The sequence below is a fragment of the Carlito syrichta genome, unplaced genomic scaffold, assembly GCF_000164805.1.
Source record: "Carlito syrichta isolate Samal-C Ts95f unplaced genomic scaffold, Tarsius_syrichta-2.0.1 Scaffold312495, whole genome shotgun sequence".
Taxonomy (NCBI): Eukaryota; Metazoa; Chordata; class Mammalia; order Primates; family Tarsiidae; genus Carlito; species Carlito syrichta.
Window position 1 is genome coordinate 68,544 of NW_007256591.1, and position 22,715 is coordinate 91,258.

At 34.7% G+C, this 22,715-nt stretch overlaps 1 protein-coding gene across 1 annotated transcript in view; it reads right to left on the minus strand.

The window, feature by feature from the left end:
• C6 (complement C6) overlaps positions 1 to 21,122 on the minus strand; it is a 74,416-nt gene extending 53,294 nt beyond the window's left edge. The window contains exons 1-5 of the mRNA XM_008069914.1: positions 20,904 to 21,122; positions 17,347 to 17,509; positions 15,431 to 15,587; positions 13,655 to 13,799; positions 8,838 to 8,979 (exon numbers count right to left, since the gene is read on the minus strand). Of these exons, the coding sequence (XP_008068105.1) occupies positions 8,838 to 8,979; positions 13,655 to 13,799; positions 15,431 to 15,587; positions 17,347 to 17,489 (587 nt within the window). The 5' untranslated portion in view covers positions 17,490 to 17,509; positions 20,904 to 21,122. The remainder of the gene's footprint in view (positions 1 to 8,837; positions 8,980 to 13,654; positions 13,800 to 15,430; positions 15,588 to 17,346; positions 17,510 to 20,903) is intronic.
• Between the last annotated feature and the right edge of the window lie 1,593 nt (positions 21,123 to 22,715).

The following is a 22,715-nucleotide window of genomic DNA, read 5'->3' on the forward strand; positions in this document are numbered from 1 at the left end:
ATAATTCCATACATCTATGGTCAAACGTTTTTTCAACAGGGCTATCAAGACAACTCACTGGGGGAAGTACATATATTGCAAGTTAATACAAATGGACCCCTTTCCCACATGATATGAAAAATTAATTGACATAGATAATGGACCTAAATATAAGAGTTAAAACTATGTAACTCTTAGGAAAAAAAAAAACAAACTAAACCTTTGTGATCTCAGATTAGGCAAAATCTTCTTAGATATCTTCTTAGATATTATATCAAAAGTACATGCAACAAAATAAGAAATAAATGTATTGAACTTATCAGAATTAAAAACTTTGTGCTTCAAAGGACACCATCAAAAAAATTAAAAGGCAACTCACATAATGGGAGAAAATATTTGCAAATCATATATCTAAAGAAAACTTACATCCAGAATCTATCAAGAACTTAGAACTAGATAATAAAAAATTATTCAACTGAAAAAAGAGCAAAGAATCTAAATATATGAATAGATATTTTATTAATTTTTCTTAAGTTTCTCAATCTTGAAATTTTGTACATTCATTTTTGAGATAGGGTCTCACTCTGTTGCCTAGGCTGGAGTGCAGTGGTACAATCCTGGCTCACCACAGCCTCAGCCTCCTGGGCTTGAATAGACATTTCTTTGAAAAAGATGTGAAAATGACTAAAACACACATAAAAAGATGCTCAGCATTATTAGTTATTAAATGAATACAAATCAAAACCACAATGAGATACTTCATACCCACTATGATAGCCTTAATCCAAAAGATGGCCAAAAACTGTGCTGGCAAAGATGTGGGAAATTTATTTTCAATTATACATAGCATGTGAATGTAAAATGGTGCAATTACTTTAAAAAATAGTTAGGCGGTGTGCAACAATTAAACAAAATTACCATATGGCCCTGTAATCCTTTCCCTAGGTATATGCACAAGAGAACTGAAAATATATATAAGTGCAAAAACTTATACATGAGTGCTTATAGCAGCATTATTTCAGGGTAGCCAAAGTAGAAACAAACCAGATGTCCATCAATGGATAAACACAATGTAGAATAACTTTATGATGGATCATTTTTTAAAATCATGAAATGGAATGAGGTACTGACACATGTTTTATATAGATAAATCTTTTAAATATATTGTTTAAAAAGTTTTATTGACACATAATTATACATATTATAGGGTATATAGTAATGTCTTGATGCATACATAGTGATCAAATCTGGGTAATTAGCATATCAATCACTTCAAACATTTATTATTTGTTTGTGTTTAGAACATTCAAAACTCTTTTTAGCTATTTAAAATATGTAATAAATCATTGTTAACTATAGGTGCCCTGCAATGCTATAGAGCAGGAGTCCCTGACCCCTGGGCCATGTACTAGTACCAGTCCGTGGCCTGTTAGAAACTGGACCACATAGCTGGAGATAAGCAGCGGGTAACTGCGTAAAGTCCTCCTGTCAGGTAAGCAGTGGCATTAGATTCTCACAGGACCGCAAACTCTATTGTGAACTGTGCATGTGAGGGATCTAGGTTGTGTGTTCCTTATGAGAATCTAATGCCTGGTGATCTCAGGTGGAGCTGAGATGGTGAGGCTAGTGCTGGGGAGCAACTGCAAATATAGATTAACATTAACAATGAGGTTTAACTGTACAGAGATCATAATAAATTAACTGCTCACAAACTCATATCAAAATAATGATTTTATAATAATGTATATTTCACTATACATTACAATATAATAATAGAAATAAAGTGCACAATAATGTAATGTGCATTTGAATCATGGTTTGAATCATCCCCAAACCATCCCCTCATCCTGTTCAGTCTGTGGAAAAGTTGTTTTCCATGAAACTGGTTCCTGATGCCAAAAAAGTTGGAGACCACTGCTGTGGACCACTAGAACTTATTCCTCCTATCTAGCTGTAATCGTGTATCTTTTTAACAAATCTTTCCCTACGCCCTGTCCCCTCCCCTTTAGTAACCACTATCCTATCATTACTTCTATGACATCAACTTTTCTAGCTTTCCACATATGAGTGAGAATATGTGGTATTTATCTTTCTGTTCCTGGTTTATTTCACTTAACATCAGTCCCTCAGTCTATCTGCGTTGCTGCAAATGACAGAATTTTATTCTTTTTTATAGTTAAAAAGTATCCCATTGTGTTTATATACCACATGTTCTTTATCCATTCATGAATTGATGGACACCTAGGTTAACTCTGAATGTTGGTTGTCATGAATAGTGCTACAATAAATATTGGGGTGCAGATGTCTTTTTGGTATACTGATTTCCTTTGGCTAAATAAATGCCCAGTAGTGAGATGCTGGATCATGTGGTAGTTCTACTTGCAGTTTTTTGAGGAATCTCCATAATGTTTTCCACAATGGTTGTACTAGTTTGCATTTTACATTCCCACCAACAGTGTATGCGTTCCCTTTTTTTCACATTCTTGCCTGAATTTGTTTTCTTTTGTCTTTTTGATAATAGTTATTCTAATTGGGGTGAGATGATATCTCATTTTGATTTTGATTTGCATTTCCCCAATGATTGGTGATGTTGAGCAACTTTTTTTGTGTAGTTGTTGGTCATTTGTATAGCTTCTTTTGAGTAATGTCTATTTAGTTTAATTACCCACTTATGATAGGATTTTTTGTTATTTGAGTTTTTTATGTATCAGGATACTCATCCCTTATGGATAAATAGTTTGCAAATATTTTCTCCCATGACAGAAGTTGTCAATTTACTCTGTTGTTTCCCTTGCTGTACAGAAGCTTTTTAGCTTGATATAATCACATTTTTCTATTTTTGTTATTGTTGTCTCTGCTTTTGAGGTCTTATTTATAAAATCTTTTTCCAGACCAATGTCCTAAAGCATTTCTCCTATGTTTTTTTCTAATAGTTTTATAATTTTGAATCTTATATTAAATATTTAATCCATTTGAATTGAGTTTTGCATCAAGTGTGAGACAAGAGTCTAGTTTCATTCTTCTGCATAGGCATATGAAGTGCTCCTAGCTCCATTTATTGAAGAGACAATCTTTTTCCCAGTGAATGTTCTTGGCACTTTTGTCAAAAATCAGTTGGCTGTAATATTTCTGGATTCGTTAGTTTATTCCATTGGTCTGTGTGTCTGTTTTTATGCCAGTACTATGTTGTCTGGGTTACTATAACTTTGTAGTGTATTTTGAAATCAAATAGTGTGATACCTCCAGATTTGTTCTTTTGGCTCAGGATTCTTTTGACTATTCAGGGTCTTTTGTACTTCCATATGAGCTTTAAGATTTTTTTTAACAAATTCATTTCTGTGAAGAATTTCACTGACGTTTTGATAGGGAGTGCATTGCATTTGTAAATTGTTTTGGGAAGTGGTGTCATTTTAACAATAGTAATTTTTCCAGTCCATAAACATGGAATGTTTTTCCTTTTTTGTGTCCTCTTCAAATTCTTTCATTAGTGCTTTACAGTTTTTCTTATGGATTTTTCAACTCTTTGGTTTGATTTATTTCTAGATATTTTATAATATTTTTTGTTGCTATTGTAAATTGGATTGATTTCTTTTTTCTAAAGTTCATTGCTGGTATATAGAAATGCTACTGACTTTTGTATGTTTATTTTGTATCTTGAAACTTTACTGAGTTTTTTTTTTATCAGTTCTTAGAGATTTTTAAGGGCATCTATAGATGTTTCTAAATGTCGGATCATGTCATCTGCAAACGGACAATTTGGCTTGCTCCTTTCCAATTTGTATGACCTTTATTTATTTCTGTTGCCTAATTCTCTGTCTAGGACTTTTAGTACTATGTTGAGTAAGAGTGGGCAACTTTGTCTCACTCCAGTTCTTAGAGAAAAGCAGTTTTCAGTTTTTCCCCACCCAGTATGATGTTAGTTGAGGGTTTGTCAATATGGCTTTTCTTGCTTTAAAATATGTTCCTTCCATGCCTATGTTGAGAATTTTTGTCATGAAGTGATGTTAAATTTTATCAAACGCTTTTTGGACTTCTATTGAGATGAATTTTTTTTTGTTTTGTCCTTTAGACTGCTGATGCAATGCATAACACTTACTGATTTGCGTATGTTGAAATATTCTTGCATCCCTGGGATAAATCCTATTTCATCTTGGTGTATGATATTTGTGATTTGCTGTTGAATTTGGTTTGCTAGTATTTTGTTGAGGATTTTTGCTCTATGTTCATTGGAAATATTGGCCTGTAGTTTTTATTATTGTTGCATTCTTATCTGATTTCATTTATGGTGGTCTTGTAGAGTGAGTTTGGAAAAATTATTTTCCTTTCAAGTTTTCAGAATAGCTTGAGAATAATTGGGGTATTCGTTTTTTAAAAAGCTTGGTAGAATTAAGCAATGAAGTCATCCAATTCTGAGCTTTTCTTTGCTTTTCTTTGTTGAAAGTTGGTTTTTTTTTTTTTTTTTTTTACTACTGATTCAATCTCTTTACTCTTAATTGATCTGCTCAGGCTTTCTATTTCTAGGTTCAATCTTGGTAGGTTGTAGACATCCAGGAATTTATCCATTTCTTCTAGGTTTTTCAATTTGTTGACATATTTTTACTCATAATAGTCCCTAATGATTCTTTGTATTTCTGTGATAGTAGATGTAAATATATAGTTGATTCTTAAAAATATTATGCTAAATGCAAGAAGGCAAGCACAAAAGTCTATATATTGTATGATTCCATTTATATGAAATGTCTACAGCAAAAAAATTTTATATGGACAGAAAATGAATTTGGTGGGTAGGGGTAGGAGTGGGGTATAGTGGGAAAAGAAATGGAGCTTGACATCTGACATGTGCAAAGGTTTTATTTTGGGAATGTTAAAAATTTTATAACATTATATTGTGGTGATAGCTATACAAGTCTATAAACATATTGAAAATAATTAAATTAGACACTTTCAGTGAGTGAATTGTCTGGCATGCAAATTATAGCTCAATAGAGATTTTTTTTAAAAGAAGTGATTCCTGTGGGTTCTCTAAAATGCAGATTATATTCCTTTATAACTTAAAGTTGTTCTTATCCTTATTTGAATTTGTGTCAATGAATATTTGAGGAGGGAAATATGAGGAGTTGGTCTGGAAAGAAGTTTTCAAACTACTTAAGTTAACAGGGCAAATGCAGGCATTTAGGGCTCACTTGTTTGCATTTTCTATGTTAAGAGGAATCGATGAAGAAAAAGGAACTCTTGACTTTATGTTGCCTTATCAATGTACTTCTCTGTCACAAAAAAGAACGACTTGAGAAAAATGGCTTTCATGTCATGAGGAATGTAGGAAGATGACAGCTATTTGTGAAGAATCTAATGATAGGCTTTTATAGAAGTGCTTTTATCAGGGCATGCCTGAGGAATCTTTTAGGGACTAAACCAACTATTTCAGCTCTATTCTTTCCCTTTCCCTCTGAGATGTTTACATTGAATATTTTGGCGTTTCAAATACAATGTTACCTTTAATACTTTGGGTTTCTAAAGTGCTTTTATCTAATCTGGTTTATAAGTCATACTTTTCAATTTTTTGAATTTAACTAAAATATATAAAAAAATTATTATTTATGTGTACAGTATGAAAGAGAACCTCTAAAAAACCCAGAATTATCTTTTGGAGGGTTTCTTGTAGTGCACTCACAATTTATTCTTCTGGATCAAATGGTCAACCAAAATTTTTATCTGGAAGTTTTGAGAAGGTTGCTTCATGATTTGTGGAAGAAACGTTCCAAGTTGTGGCAAACAGATGACGTTCTCCCACCATGACAACAACCTGCCCAAAATGTGTTGAGTATTCTGCAGTTTGGGGCCAAAAAAATGTCATGCCCTCCATGCTCCACCCTCCCTATTCACTGGATCTCACCCCAGCTTGTTGTTCTTCCCCTGGAGGTAATCCTTATAGGGAAAGTTTTTGCCAGTGTGGAAGAAGTGAAACAAACAAACAAACAAAAGGCAAAAACCCTAAAAGACATCAAAATTGATGAGTTTAAAAACTGTTCTGAGCAGTGAAAAAAGCAAATCAATAGGTGTGAGGCAAGGTAGCTTGCACAGTTAGCACATTTCTTACAGGCAGGTTTTAGAAAGCACCCAGACATTCTCTCAGCAGACTGACCAGCCCTGTGGACTGGAATGTGAATTCAATGTGGACTTCCATCTAGTCCACCGCAACCCCTCAGCTCGCCAAAGGAAAACTCTGTCAAGTTTTCTAATCAAGAATTAAAAAATCATAGAAATGATAGTTAAACCACCTTTTAGCTCATAAACTTGTATATTGAGAAGTCTGGCAAATCTTCCCAGAAAAGATCACCCCTTCCACCCATCAGAGGTGGTGAGGTGGGAGCAAATATCCCCTCCACTCCACTAATTAGCATACCAGTCACTATATCAGGTCTTTCATAAAAAGTGAAAGGTGGTTCTTTATCTTTTTCAAGAAATTCACCCTTGGCAGGCTTTTCTGTCATGAATCTTTCTTTTTTCTTTTCTTCTTTCTCTAACAAACTGTGTTTTAAAACATTGCTGGTCACTCTAAAATGCATTTTAGGGTTGACTCAAAGAATCTACAAGTTTTGTAATGTACTCCACCCAACATCAGGTGTATTGCATCAGAGAGTACTTTGAAGGTGACTGAAGTTTAAGCATGTAGGACTAAATGCACAATTTTTTATAACTAAATTCAGTTTTTTTGCATCTTCCCCATATATACATACCCTTTGCCTAAACCTGAGAATAAACAAACAGCATACTAGTATTGCCTGATCTTTGCTTCAGATTTAGGAGTCAGTGACTGATGTTGGCAATGTAGGAATTTTGGTATGTCCTATTAAATTTTTTTTTCAGAGCTATCGATTAAAAAGAGGCATATCTGCCCAGGAAACTATTTTTTAATGGTAGAAATGTGTTGGGGAGCAAGGTATAGAAGAGAGGCAGACATTCCAACAGCAGATTAGAAAGAGATTACGGTAAGCAGCTCTCAAAATTCTCAGTCCCTGGGGAGGCAAAGAGAGGACTGGTTGTCTCAAGCCAGCAGGCTTTGCTCATTTCTGAGAATCCTTGGGACAATAGCTCTGGTTGGCAGAGGGCCACATGATTCTTCTGCCAAAGTACACATAGCATGTGGTCCTCCCCATCTGTAGCTCAAGAGTCTAGACCAGCTGAACAAGAGGTAATTTTGTAATGTCATCCTTCATCAATCAGAACATTAGAAAGTGTGATTCTCAGTAGGAGTTTTGGCTGATATTTTCTTCCAGGGAAAGGAAGACAAGGAAACCATTTCTGCACATTGATGAGAACATGATGTTGAAGCACTCTCACTGTAATTAGGAACTCTTAAGACAGCACCTGAAATCAGTTTGTGGTTCTACAACATACAGATGAGGAAACAGAGGCTCAGCAGTGTTATATTCCTTGGTTGTGATGTGGTGAGTTAACACAGAACTAGGTTTAGAACACAGCTTCTCTTATTTCCAGATGAATAGCTCTTCCATTTTACTGGTGTCATTAAGTTTGGTTCAATGTTTTCTGGGTTTTATTCTAAATCAAACGAGGTTATATTTACAGTTGTGGGTGTTTGTCTTTGGTGCCTGAAGGTTTCATGTTATGCAACCCTGGCCACATAAGTGAAAACTTAAATTTTAAAAAGTCCAATGTGAAGGAATAGAAACTGACAGCAAACTATCTACCCTTTGGCCAAAAATTGAAGAGGGAATTCTTTGTTACAGGAATGGAAGGGCACAGGAAATTATTCTAACTGATTTTTTTAATGCTTCAAATTAAGGTTTGATTCTTCTATCTTCATTGCTTTCTCTTATATTTCCTAAAGTATTTTGAGAAATTAGCTCAGTCTGATGAATTTAGAACCCTTTGCTAAACTCCCAATGTCCTCATGATCAGATATTCCTGAAGGAGAAACATTAGAATTTCTGAGCACTATTCAAAGATATGATGCCTTGTCTCCTGAGATTCTTCCGGGATGTCCCCACCTCTAAAATAAATGCAGTCCTGAATCAGCATGAAATAATAGAAGTAACCTGGGTTTTGAAGTCTGAATTTGAATCCTGGTTCCAGAATTTACCAATTAGTAGACTTGGGTAGGTTATTTGAACTTTCTGGGGCTCAGTTTCACAGTTGTTTGTAAGTTGAGATCAAATGATAATGTAGGTCTGACCTTCTGCCTTTAAACTATAGTGACCTATCCATATATCACATGGTCTGTGGGAGAGGATGCCCTAGCCATATTCACTTCACCACTTACTCTCTTATTTTTTCACACTCTTTTTTTGGTTCTCTTCTTTTCCATATTTGGTTAACTCCTTTTCTGCTGGCTTTGTCTTTCATTATTGACTCTGGACTTGCTTCTTATACTGGTTTTGTTTCTCTATTTTTTTAACTTTCAAGACGCCCATAGGCATATCTTTCTGACACCTGTTTTCTCATATTGCTCCTTTTATTTCTGAGTGTCCTCTTCAAGACCTAGCTCCAGGAATTTGCCCTGTCACCTCCTGGCTTGGTGGGTTTTTCATCATCCTGTCTTGATTCATTCCTGAGCTTTCTGAGGGATGTGTAAGAAATAAAACAAGCAATGTTTATGAAGAGCCCATAGCATTGCCTGGCACAACCTAAATGTGAAAATGCTAACCTTTATTCCTCAGGAGTGAAAGCCATAGCCACAAACTGCCTGAACATGGTAGTAAAGTATCCGAGACAGGGCTGGTAGGAGTAATAAGTTAATGAGAAAGATGGATAATGATGCTTCTTGCTTTGTTGATGCTTTTCACTCATTAGTTCAGAGATACCCTTTCTCCCCAAAATGACAAAAAGATGCTACATACCCAGTGCCCATCAACTGTACGCTAGGAATGGGATTGTACTTCCGTGGACATACGGCCTTTGTCCTCCCACAATCTCTTTCATCTGAATTGTCTCCACAGTCATTTTCTCCATTGCATTCTAACTTGCTGGCCATGCAGCGACCTAGTCAAAAAAAGCAAATGCAACATTGCAACAAATTATTTTAAAAAGTACTTATTCATTTGAAACACAACTGATTAAAATTTCAAGGAATATTTGAGGACAGATTTTTATTATTTTTGATAAAAGCTTAAAACATATGAAAATGGAGTAATAAATTGATATCTTCGTCTTTTCAGATTACAAGAAGAATCATATAATTATTTTGTTACCATTGAGCTGATTGTTTTAAAAAAGAGAAGTGATTCTAGAATCCTATTCCCATTATAGTGATCTTGCTGTAGTGATCATGTTCAGTAGAAGAAAATTAACAGTAGGTTTAGAATTTTGTTTTCATCCAGGATAGAAGACTCAAGGTCATTGCCTTTATTTTAAAAACTGTAATTTTAAACACACACACCCCTACACATACAATAACATGACTGAATCTTAAAATTTTATGTCAAGTAAAAAAAGTGAGACACATAAAAGTCATACCACATGATTCCTTTATATAATGTTCAAGAACAAGAAAGTAGAATTAACTAGAAGAAAGAAAGAGAGGGAGTTTTGGTTTTATAGGAATTTTCTATATCTTGATTGGAGGTTGTTTGCATCATTGTATAATTGTGGAAATCGAAGTTCATACTTAGAATCTGTGTATTTTACTATATATAATTATTTTACTACACATGATCATATATTTTATTAAATATATTCACTATATATTTTACAACTATAATTACTGTATATAATTGTTTTACTACATATAATTTAGTATCTAATTATTTTTTGGAAAAGTAAAGTGCCTAGGTATTACAGTAATAGGTAGCAAATTAAGTGAGTGAATTTAGAAAATGGTATACGCTTCACACACTGAAACAATTCTCTTCCCCTTTTGAGTTACTGAATTTCATAAAGATCCTTGGAGTCAGTGTGTAACTATATATTATGGAAACTGAAATACCTTTTGTGAAATAACAGATATCTTCTTTCTTGTCCCTTATTTTCTTGATTGTTTTCTGCGATGCTGGCATCTGTACCATTATGTACAGGTTTAACTGACAATGATGAAATGTTTTACTCAGAATTATCTGGTGGACTTAAGTTGTGATCATCATCTCACTACAACTAGGCATGATTATTTTTGACTAACTGAAATTTTGGGGGAAATTGGGTATTTTGTTGAATTAAAATTTTTTTTATTAATTGAAGTTTCCTCAGAAAGCACATAGTTTCAACTCTTTGGGTTAATAATTTTCACTTAGAAAGTAGAGTGTAATGAAAATAGTTGTCTTCTTTTGATTATTCATGATCTTGCACTTGTATCTGGATCACTATTATAAAGAATTATAGCTGTGAATACTATAATCAAGTAGCTGTGAGTACTGAAAATATAGATGGAATTGAATTTCTGTTACTCCAAAGATATAACCAGAAAGATGCTCTATTTTTAAGCAGTGCATCTCTAGTTTTTGTTTCTTTGTTTTCAGGGCAGAACAGAATGTTCTAGGGTGTTTTCATTTGAAATAGAGAAGATTTCTTTTAAAAAAGGAAAAGAACCTGAATTTACCACATTTTAAAAAGTTTTGAACCTAGCACTTAGAAATTTAAGCAAAAAGTCCATTTTTGATATGATTACACTAAAAAATCATACTTTATTAGACAGAGATAGAGATACACATGTAAGGTACAGTTCTCATTAGCCTAGCTTTGTGAGTAGGATACCAGATATGTGAGAATATGAGAAATTCTATCCATTTGGTACTTGTAGGGATATCAGAGAGGGCCTATTAGCAAGACGGGGGCAAGGAAGAGGATACTTCTTGGGTGATGCTTAGGATAGGTGACAGGAGTGAGTGATATAGGCCTGATGGGACATGGCTGAAATGGTGCAAAAAAATCAGTGGAATATGAAGCACAAGGGGAGAGATAGTATAAGCCATACATACATTCTATACCAAGGAAAAATTGGGACATATAAAGGGCAATTTGAATATAGCAGGGTTTGTAGGAGTCAGCATGCTTTGGCCAGTATACACATATATACAATTATGCTTAGAGCTCTGCAATTACTTAGAAATTGCACATGTTTTTCTAGCTACTTGAAGTGATTTGTGTCACTGCAATGTTGTATTATTTGTATAACCAGCTGTAAATTCTCTGGTCCTCTATACTTAAAATTAATGAATGAATGAGGAGTTGGCACAGTGCATGAGAATTAGCCTCACAGGTAATTCCCAAAAATTTATGTATACATTAAAATAATCTATTTAGTCTTGGGTATGTTTTGAAGACTCTGAACAGCAGTCAAAGAGAAGAAAGGGAAGAAGGTAGATCTGTTTAGGACAGATAAATCTTTGTTAAGCGAGGGCCAGACATCGTCTTGAGTAAAATAAATAATCATGCATGCAGTCTCTCCCATTGAGAGTGGCATTCGTAGATATTTTTAGGAGAGTACAATAGTATATCATCCTTGGTGAAATATTTGACAACCACAAGGCCATGGCATCACCCAATAAGAATGGATGCCAACCACATCTGTGCCAGGGATTTACCAATCAGTGACCATTGTGAAAAGATGTAGGGAATCCAGGTTTTGGAAGGCCGGGCAGGGGTTACTCAGGGAGCTCAGGGTAACAGCTTCTTACCAACCATTACAGACACATTTTAATAATTCATTTAAAAAAAATCAATGGCTATGAGTAAACTGCTGATGAACTGGAGGTTAGCTGTGCTTATACTGCTAACTTTTCTAAAATCATTTATTATAAATTGATGACCTATGGATGCATTTCAGGCCTTCTCAAACTTGTAAGTATTTTTGTCCTAAACACAGCTCTTTTGTAATTGTTCATATGTTCATCATCTACTAAACAAAGGAATCTTTTCTGGTTATTTGTTGTAAAAACCATCTTTCAAGCTTCAAATAGTTTTACTTTAGTTTGAAATCTCAATTTAATGTTCTGGATATAATGCTCTGGTCTATATTACCCTTAGTCATTAAGGCTTTGCTCATATTCTTTCATTTTTCGGATATGACCTTATTTAGGTAGGCACAGTGCATATCTTTTATCAACATCTCACCCCCATACCCAGGTTTGGGTTTAGGGAGAGAATAGAGGAAAAACCCTGACATCAGCATTTTATCTGATGTTCAGAAAACGTTGACAAAATTGAAGGCAAAGAAGCAAGGAGGATGGGGAAAACATTAGTTTCAAGGTCTGGGGTCAATTTTCGACAAAATTTGAAATCTACTATCTATAGATTCTATAGATATAAAGATTTTACTTTTCAGTATATCTCAGATTACATAGAAATAATATGAATTTTATTAATCTGAAATTTAAACTTGTTGTAATTTCAAGTTGACTATTTTTAGAGGAGGTCAGTGAACCGGAGTCCACAGGCTAAAACTAACCTGCCTCCTATGTTGTTTTGACACGGCTATGCTATGTATGTATTGTCAAGGGCAGCTTTGCTAGAGTTGAGTGGTTGCAAGATAGACTGCATGGTCTACAAAAGCTAAAATATTTGCCCTTTGGATCTTTACTGAAAAGCTTGCAAAAACATGATCTAGACTGCTCAAAATGGTGAGTGTTGAAGAGCTATTAATTAACAAAATAAAACATATGATTAAGTAATATACTCAAGATTTGATTATAATCTAATGAAACTTAATGACCAGATTTTATGCATCTCAGTGAATATTGGACTTGAAGGAGATGTTACCATCATTTAAATCATTTTTTGATCTAATCTTTTGAAATTAACTATGGAGCCAGTTAAGAAAATTTGCTAAGTTATCTCTATTCATCCTCCTGACATAATGTTTTTAATATTCTTGTCTTAATAAATTATATTAAAAGTATTTAAAAATCTGTCACTTCTTTTCAATTATATTACTGTTATTATTTGAGTTAGGGTCTCACTCTACTGCCCAGGCTGGTGCGCAGTGGTACAATCATGGGTCCCTGAACCTCAACCTCCTGGACTCAGGCAATCTTCCTCCCTAGGCTCCTGAGTAGCTGGGACTACAGGTGCATGACACTGTGGCTGACTAATTTTTTTATTTTTTGTAGAGATGATGTCTCTGTAGGTACACACGCAGGCTGAGTTCCAACTCTTAGTCTCAAGCAATCCTCCTCCCTCGGCTTCCCAAAGTGCTAGGATTACAGGCATGAGCCACCACGCCTAGCCTTTTCAATTATTCTCACTATATATTTGTGCATATTAATAGACTGTTTAAAGAAATATCTTCCTATTTGGCTGGGCATCATGGTACGGATCTGCAATTCCATCTACTCAGGAAGCTGAGGCAGGAGAATCACCTGAGACCAGGAGTTTGAATCCAGTCTGGGCACATAGCAAGACTCCCATCTCGAAGAAGAGAAAAATCTAACTACTCTTTTTCCTTCTTCTCCTTTCTCCCTTTTCTGTTTTATAACAGCACAAAGAAATGGACACCACTACTTCATGAGTAAATGAATCAGATGAATGGTCAAGATGATATAACTTAAAAGCTATATTTTTCACACTTGAGTATCTTGGTAATTGGCAGCATAATACTCTCCTTTGCCAATGCTTAAAATGTAGTGAGACTTCTCTCTCATGGATTTTCCTGGTAGTGAATTGGAATAACTTTGACTTTGTCAAGTTATTTTTAGTGAAAACCAAACATTTTATAAAAATACATTACCACTGTCACAGCGGAATTTATTCTTGCAGTTAGCCTCTTCAATTTTACAGAGCTTAGATGGAATGCATGGTTGAGAGGTCACCAAGGGCTCAGTACATGGCTGTCCCCCAAATTGACTGGGACGCAAAACAGATCTAACCTTAGACTGAAAAGAAAGAAGAGAAAGATAAGTAATGTGAGGCAGAGTCAAGATAAAAATGCATCTAAGAAGACCGGACTTCTCTGTCACAGTGGTGATTTTTTTTCTGTGATGATGTTTCTTACATTTTACTAATAATTCTTCCAATTCCCTTATTGTGTTTCTATAGTGAAGTTACAGCCTCTCTGGGCCTCAGTTTCCCAGTCTGTAAAATGAGGAGATGGGACAAAAGGATTCTAAGGCTTCATCTAACTCTGAAACCATATGGTTTTAAGTTATATCAAAATCAAGGGCACAAATGTTTGCTGAGAGTCTTCCAGGTGCAGTGAATTATTCCAGACAATAGCAGTAGTGTGAAATCATTAATGCGACATTTGAAATTTGTTTGCATAAGAAGTCATCATGAAAAACCAATGCTAACATAGTCTCTACAATTTAAAGTATTTTGAACGATGAGTCAGGGAAGAATAGAAATATGACAGTATTAAAAATTATTGGCTTTAAAATCCAAAAAATTCAAGTTCAAGATATAGCTTCTTCATTAATTAATGATGTATTATTGGGCAAATTACTTAACCCCTCATGAGCTGTAACTTTCTTATCTGTAAAATGGGTAGAGAGCCATAGTTGGATGTAAAGTTTGAATAACGTTGTATATGCAAGGGGACTAGAAGAATTCCTCTCACAGAGTGGGTACTCCACAGGTGAGTTTCTTTTTCTTTCTAATGTGTGAAGGCTCAGCACCACCCTGACTATGGTCCACATGAGCCAATGCCCTTACGGGAATGGGTGTGAGGTGAGTAAATACCGCAACTGGGAACAATAAACAAACTGAGGGACTTTCCCTTGGGGAAAGGGAATTTAGAGGGAGGGTTGAGTCATTTCCTTCATTTTTGCCTGGTTTTAAACCCTGGACTGAAATCCCCTCCTTTTTTTTTTTTTTTTTTTTAGTGCAGATTGAGCAACTCTAGTCTGAAAATCTAAAATGCGAAATATTCTAAAATCCAAAACTTTTTGAGTGCCAATCTGACCCTACATGTGGAAAATTCCACACATAAGTACTTAACATAAACTTATTTCATGCACACAATTATTAAAAATATTGCATGAAATTACCTTCAGGCTAAATGTACAAAGTGTATACATTTAACACAAGTGAATTTTGTATTAAGATTTGGGTCCCATCTCCAAGATATCATAAGGCTTCTCTTCTCTTCATATAGTTTCAGAGTTAGAAGAGTTAGAAGAAGCCTTAGAAGAAGCCATTAAAAGAATATTTTCATTATGCTTATGAAAATATTCCAAAATTTGAAACAATCAGAAATCTGAAACATATGCTTTCAAGCATTTTAGTTAGGGATACTTAGCCTATGTTTGCTTTTGCTTTCAGAAAGCACAGGTAATAGAACTCAGAACTGTAGGGGTGAAATTCCCTTCTGGTGTTTATCAGACAGTAATACATGTAAAATATGTTCCTTCTCCCCCCACCCCAAATTAGTAACTGTAATTTTTCCTTAAAGGAAGCTGGGACAGTTTATTTTCAAAAACTAAAGAAATGTCTGTGTTGTTGAGCCTGTCAGGGAATCAGAGCACTCTATCATGATTCAGATTTCCTGGAAATACCCATGGTCACCCACCTGTTTTTCAACACAAGGATCACAGTCTGACCACGGTCCGTAATCTCCCAGGAGGCAGTTGATAGGACATGTTTGCCAGTTACATTCTCTGGTCTCCTGCTTGGTGCAAATTTGATCACAAAAGTTTTCCTCATAGTACTTATCTACTACTATTTGTCTGTAATAGTGAGGAAAAAATTGTTTAAAATGAATGTATTCACTGAGGATCATGCCCCATAAGAAAAATGTAATTGAGCATTAACTAGAGTGAATAAAAAAGAAAGTTTTCATGAAAAATCAGGGAGGTTGCCATATATGCAGTTCTTACCACTTAGTGGAACTCAGGACATATATTGTGGGGTCCAGTGCTAAATGAAAATGAGAAACATTTTGTTCAAAATTAAAAATTTCAGGGCAGCAATGGCAGATCATTAAGTCAAGCATGAAGCCCTTCTAAGGGTGAACGTCTGTGTGACTGCACAGGTTACACCATGAAGTCAGCCCCGTTAGATCTTCTGAAATGGACTGGAATTTAATGAAAGAAAGAAGAGAGGAAGAAAGTTCCTGCATATTGTTTAAAAGATGACAACACAATGTGTTAAGTATAATGACTGAGATAGGGTGAGGCTGCTGTGGGGTCAAAGATTCAAAGAGAAAGTAACATGACATAAACATCTTGAAAAATGTAGTACAAATACACAATGAAATATTACACAGCCATAAAAAAGAACAAACATATGGACTTTGTAGCAACTTGGATGAATTTAGAGTCTATAATATTCAGTGATCTATCACAGAAACAAAGAACTGAGCACCACATGTTCTCACTCATAAGCGGACCCTGAACATTTACCATAAGACTGTAAGAAAGAAACTGGCAGTAGCAGGACACTACTGGGTGGTGAGAGAGGGGGCACATAACATTAATAAGGGTACCTGATCTTGAACCAAGAAAGTGGGGACCAAAGGGAGGCCAAAACTCTACCTGTACAGTGACTACTTTTATACCTAATCCTGAATTGTACCCCACATCTTTAGAATAAAAAAAAATTTTTTTTAAAGAAAAATGCATATGAATTCTCCAGACAACAGAGAGAAGGACATGTACTTTTGAGGTGGATGAGAGTGTATCCAGGGAGCTCTGCAGGGAGGAGCTTGTGTGACTGGTTAGAAATATGACTGCTTTATTTGTAGACAGTGGATAGCTGCTGAAGTACTTTTGAGTAGAAGAATATTATAAACAAATCTTTTCACAAACTTAGATGGATTAATGGGGAAGTCAATTGGTGATCTTAATAAGATTCACACCACATATGTAAAAATAGTTTTCTAAAGTAAGCTATAAAATGTGCTATAATAGTTAAAACACATTAGATATAGAATTTTCTCCCTTAAGTCATGTAAGCATCTCCATGGTACAGAAACATCTAGCAGATTTAAAGAAACTGTGGAGAACGAGTAGTCTGAATTGGTGAAAGGACTAAATTATTAAATGTTATCAAGTAAACACAGTTTTGTTGCCATCTTGTATATGCAAACAATCAAGCTAATCGCTAGCAGTTCTGCTCAACTGAGGTCCTGTTAGACTCGGTTTAATGAATAGAGAATTCTCTATAATTAACTCAATAACTGTAGGCAAGTAGAGTTATATGCTTATTGAAAAAAGTTGAGTAGTGATTCTAAGTAAGTTAAATGTTCAAATGAAAGCGTAGTACAGATTCTTAATTAATTTTCTTTGACACCCCTCTCCTGTTTTTATAGAGAGAACAAAAGTAGACTTCAACCTCATATGTAAAAGACTTCAAATTCTATTCAGATTCATGAGTTCTTAACTTTGAATTTTTTTTCCCATTGTTTAGTGTGGCACTTCTGATATTGCTGACTTCATCTTTGAGGTCATCCAAAGCACAAAGAAAAGTTACTTAGCTCACACCCACCTCTGTCTGCTCTGGGTTCCAGAATTGCAGGTTTTTGAGCAGCTGGACCACTGAGTCCATGGGTAGTGATCACAGAAGCAGCCTTGGCCCTTGTCAATCAGAGTACTTAGCAGGATGAAGCACAAGATGAAGTGTCTGGCCATGGTTTGAGAACCTTCAGGCACTAAAACAGAATGATTTAATACATCTCAAATGCTTGCTGGGGGTAAAACGTTATAAGTCATCCTGAGTTATAGATTTGAGTGTGATTTTAGAAAACATCTCCCTTTCTCTGCATCCTTGATGCAAGTCAACACCTACACATTCATGTGCTTATGAGTACAAATTCTATTAAAGATTTTTAGAGTGGAGATTAACATAGTTACAACTCCAAGTACTAGTAAGTTTCTTTGAACTGTTAGTGATGGGCTTCAAGACAAAATATGTAGTATGTACCTGTAACCCATTTCATTCCAAAAAGTATTTGAGACTTATATAATCTTATACTTCTGAAAACAACTGTTTCTTCTGTGTAAGCACTACCCTCGAGTACATTTCAGTTTTTTATACTTTTCTGGGACAGAGGAAGAAGTTTGGATACTTTTTTGGAAGCTCTATTTTATTCCCTAAAATCCTGGAAATCTGCTAAAGAGAGAATTCACTGTCCAGCTATCTCTACATATAGAGTCATAGAAGTTAGAGCTGGAATGGATCTTTGGAAACTCTGGGTGAAATATCTTAACTTTATGGAGATAAAAATGAGTCTCAAGGAGGGGCATTAGTGTTGAGGCTGCCTGACAAGGAAGGGCTCAGAATTTCTGGTTCTTGAACTAGGTGCAAACCTTCCTTGAGTTTCTAACCACACCAATTCCTGTGTTACTGGAGCATCAAAATGCCTGAAGCTCTACCAGTCAGGCCACAGAAGGGTGGCTAGCAACAACTTTGATTAGTGGTTCTCACCTGTGTGCTATGGAGCCTTTGAAGATACATGAGTCATTTGAAAAAGTATCTGTCTCCTGATAGTGCCAATTTAATCTTTGTATCTCCAATAAAACATGCAACACAATTAATATATGTATATATAAACAATGCTGCTGTAGTTAATATGGTAACTTTTAAGAGGCAAAGTGGTATTATAACTTTTCTGTGTCTCCGTTATAGATAAAATAAGATTAGTATTTTTACTTTTCTCATAAAATTTCGTTAGGATTCAGTAAGAAGTTTTGTGTAAAATGCTTAGAATAATCATTGGCATAAAATCATCACTCAATAAGTATTAACTTTTCAAATTAGTAGTAACTTTTATGAGTGTTACAAGTATAATAGTGGTTGTTGGCCATAAATTTTTGATAAATATTGCCAAATTGCTCTGATGAACTATGGCTCTCTCAAGTGTCTCAGAGAATGAGTCCTTGATTATATTTAATGTAATTAGTTTATGTTTTTTAGTTGTGATGAAAAGATATTTCAGTAAAAATAAATGAGGTTCATCATTTGCTGTATCTTGTTTTAAGCCAAGAGCTCAAGATTAGATATAAGAATTGTTTCTTCAATATACTCATAAATCAGTAAGATTTAAAAATTCTTCTACAACCTCAAAGAAAAAATGCTAAAGTAAAAACAACCAAATATATTGACAAATGGCTGAATATGTTCTGCAATTTAAAATGAAATTGTCACATATTTGCTGCTAGGCATTGAGTGAGACACAAAGAAATAGAAGCCTTTATCACTCTCTGGGAGGGCAGACATAAATAAAAATATTATCCATGCTTTTTACCCAAGCTTTTAAAAATCTAACTTATAGATATGGTGCTATAGCCCTAAACTATCTCAATCATAAAACGAAAGTGTCTTTGAAAGATCACTCCACTTGCCTACTGATTCTAATTTCCTGGTAGCTCACCTTTCTTGGTTTTCCTCAGAAACACAGAACTATAGGACATGGGGACAAATATGGCCAGATAGAATTTATGTTGTCATCAGACAGAATGGTGTGAGTTGTAAACCTCTGACCTGAGTTCCAGATAGGGTGACTTTTCACTGGTTTCAGTCCTTGGGAGCTGAGGCTTCTAATAATATGAAGCTTCCTTGTCAAGCACTAGACAGACTGGAAAGATCACACACTCCCTACATCTTTACCCCTGCGTACCACTGGCAAAATCTGGGATCTACTCAAACAAAGGTCTTTCAGCAAGAAAATCTAAACAGATGTTTTATTGCTATTTATGTATTTTTTTTTCCTCGTTAGGTATTAGAAGAGACAGAGGTCTTCCAGAATATTTCGCTCATTTTTGGAGAAAACAAATTCTTAAAGCATCTTATGGAATCACCATGTAAATGATTAGGAGAAGTAAAATTGCAAGAGAGTACTTGTTCTAGGTCCTCAACAGACACTATCGGTGTTAATTTCCAAAAATTTAAAAAGCATAGAGTGATTTTATTTTAATTATCATTAAAAACTGTAAGCACAGAATTCTTACAAAATATTTTGAGCTTTTTTTTGGCTAAAACTGTTCTAAGGCAATTTGAAAAACACTATAAGTTAAGATAATAATGTCAAAAATTATTTGATGAGGTATTAAAGAAAGAAAAAGTTAATTGGTCACTTTTCTTCTTATAATATTTTATTGTGGAAGAAAAATTGTCTTATGTTAAAACAATAATTTTAATTCAAATAAATATAATTATTTCTCTGGGCTTTTTTGTGATGATGGCCCAGCATACAATATCATATGATTCCTTATTTATTAATTTTAAACATCTCTAGGCATTTTAGAGGTATCTAAAATTGCATGCAGGCATTTTACTCAATACAATACAATTTTCCTACAAAAATGGAATAAAAAAATTCAGTGAATAGAGGACAATGGTTGGGAAAGATCTTCCAGTTCGGGATCATAGAACAACAATTCTGCAGTTTTCTGATAATTGCCATTCCCTCTTGAACTTTCTAAAAATTAATGACCTCATTGACCCATTGATTATGGCTTTGTGAGCATTTGGAGAATTCTAGTTAAATGAAGACCATCTTATTCTAACCTGTCACCTTCTGATATACTTTACTCACATGAATGAATTGTCCACAAAGCTGTCTACATATCTTACCCAACAGATTTCAGGGACTGCTCCAATGTTTTCTCAAGGGTAGGTTCTTCTTTCCTATCTCCTTGTAGATCTTTTGAATTTCTTGGATTTTTTTGTTTGTTTGTTAGTTTTTCCTTCTGTATATGGCCCAGAGGCTCAAAAAAATGATATTTACCACTGCCAAGGCAGGCTGGGAGACCAGGCACATGACCTCGGCTAAAGAGTATGTTTGCTTTACTTTTAACTGTTTTAAACTTCATCTCATAAAGAAACTTGATCTCAAATGTCCTCTGGAATGACATTTGTTTAAAAGCATGAACCTCTAGTTCTTTTGAGATTTAAGCAAAGTGGTTATTTCTTATTTTTAAAAAAGACAAAAAAATGATGATAGTCTAGATTATGTTTTTTAATGCTTGAAAGAATAATTTTGTTGGAAACAATCTAAAATTTTGAAATATTAAGATTGAAAATGAAATCATTATGTCACTCACCTGTAAGCAGAGTTTGTGATATCCAGGAACCCAAACTGCAAATTACTGAGAAAACAATAGGTACGCAGGATGGAGAGGGTTTATGTGCTAATCCAAACAAAGCTTCTCTCTCTTTTGCTAGCTAATACAAGGTAATGCTGTGATATCCCAGAGACCTAGCAACACCTGGAGTGTTGTCACAATAAATATTCTGTGAAAACTTGAACTTTGTAAATGATTACTCAAACCAGCAGTAACCCTGAAACTCTAAGTGCTAGATATCAAACAGAGGCCTGAGTTTTCAGTGATTTTTCCCATTCAAGAGCTATTGTAATCACTATTGCTATTTCAGAGAAATCTGATTCCATTTTTAAAAACTCTGAACTGATAGCTTAAAATTGCCTTCTTCCTTAGAAAATATGTATAGGTTCTTATTTTTTCTGATGATATTTCTGAAATAAATTATTTATTTATTGAGAAATATTTAGGAAACATTATTTGTAGATAATATGATTGTGTTGTGGAAAATTTGAAAAAATCTACAAACAAGCATTAGAATGAATAAATAAAATATTTTTGAAAAAAATAAATCATATTTATTGAGAAAGATTTGTAGACCATATGATGGTATATGTAGAAAATTTAAAAGAATCTACAGAAATTAATTTTGTAAAATTGTTGGACACAATTTTATTATAGAAAGAAATGCTTCTGAATGCCAGCAAAACCAAATAGAAAATTTTGTTTGGAAAAGTTTAAAACAGTCATGGTCAAATGGGCTCTTTATAGCTAATGAAAATTATGCTTCTCTGAAAGGATCACAATACAGCTTAAAACTGACTTATATGGAAAGCCTACTAAGGTGAGGCAGAACAAAATAATGTACTAGGAAGCGCAATAAGGATTGAGAATGTAGAGACTGGATTCTGGATTCTAAACTGGATTCTGCACTAACCAGCTATGTGATCTTTAATAAGTTATTTTATTTGTTGGAACTTTGTTTCCTCATTTTAAAAAATAAGTGTTTTTCAAACTTTTTCAAAGCAGTGAAAAAATTCTTTAACAAATATTTATTATATCTAGCCGGGCTCGGTGGCTCAGCCTGTAATCCCGCGCCTTGGGAGACTGAGGTGAGTGAATTGCCTGAGTCCACTGGTTCGAGACCCGCCTGGGCAACTTGGGGAGACCTCATCTCTACAATAAATCAAAAATCAGCTGGGCGTGGTAGTGCGCGCCTGTAATTCCAGCTACTCGGAAGGCTGAGGCGGAAGGATCGCCAGAGCCCGGCAGGTCGAGGCTGCGGTGGCCAGGAGCGGCCACTGCACTCCAGTCTGGGCGACAGAGTAAGTCTGCAACTCAGGAAAAAAAAAAAAAAATTATTATATCTTAAATATGAAAAATAGCTAAAACAAATATTCTTCAAACAACTTAAATTCTTGCCATGTGGTGGGAAATAATCTTAGCCAGTCTAAATTTTCTTTGAAGCACAGCTAAAAAGCACCACATACTTAACATGCATGAGAGTAACTTTACCAAGGCCTGTGTAAGTTTGTACAGTTTACAGTCTTTTTTGTTTCTTCTATAATGTATTGAAACTTTAAAGACTGAAATTTTAGGCTAAAGAGGAAAGTAGAGTTGTACACTGCAGACCAGTGTTGAAGTTACTTTGGGGCTGGAATAGCAGCTTCACTTTTGAGTACCTGAGAAGATAAATGGGAGAATAAATCTTGTATTTCTTATAGGAAGGAATCTGGGAAAGAAAATATGTCATTTAGATATGTACCCTTTTTTCTCTTGCTGTTCTTTGAGGCTTTACAATAAAATATAATTTTC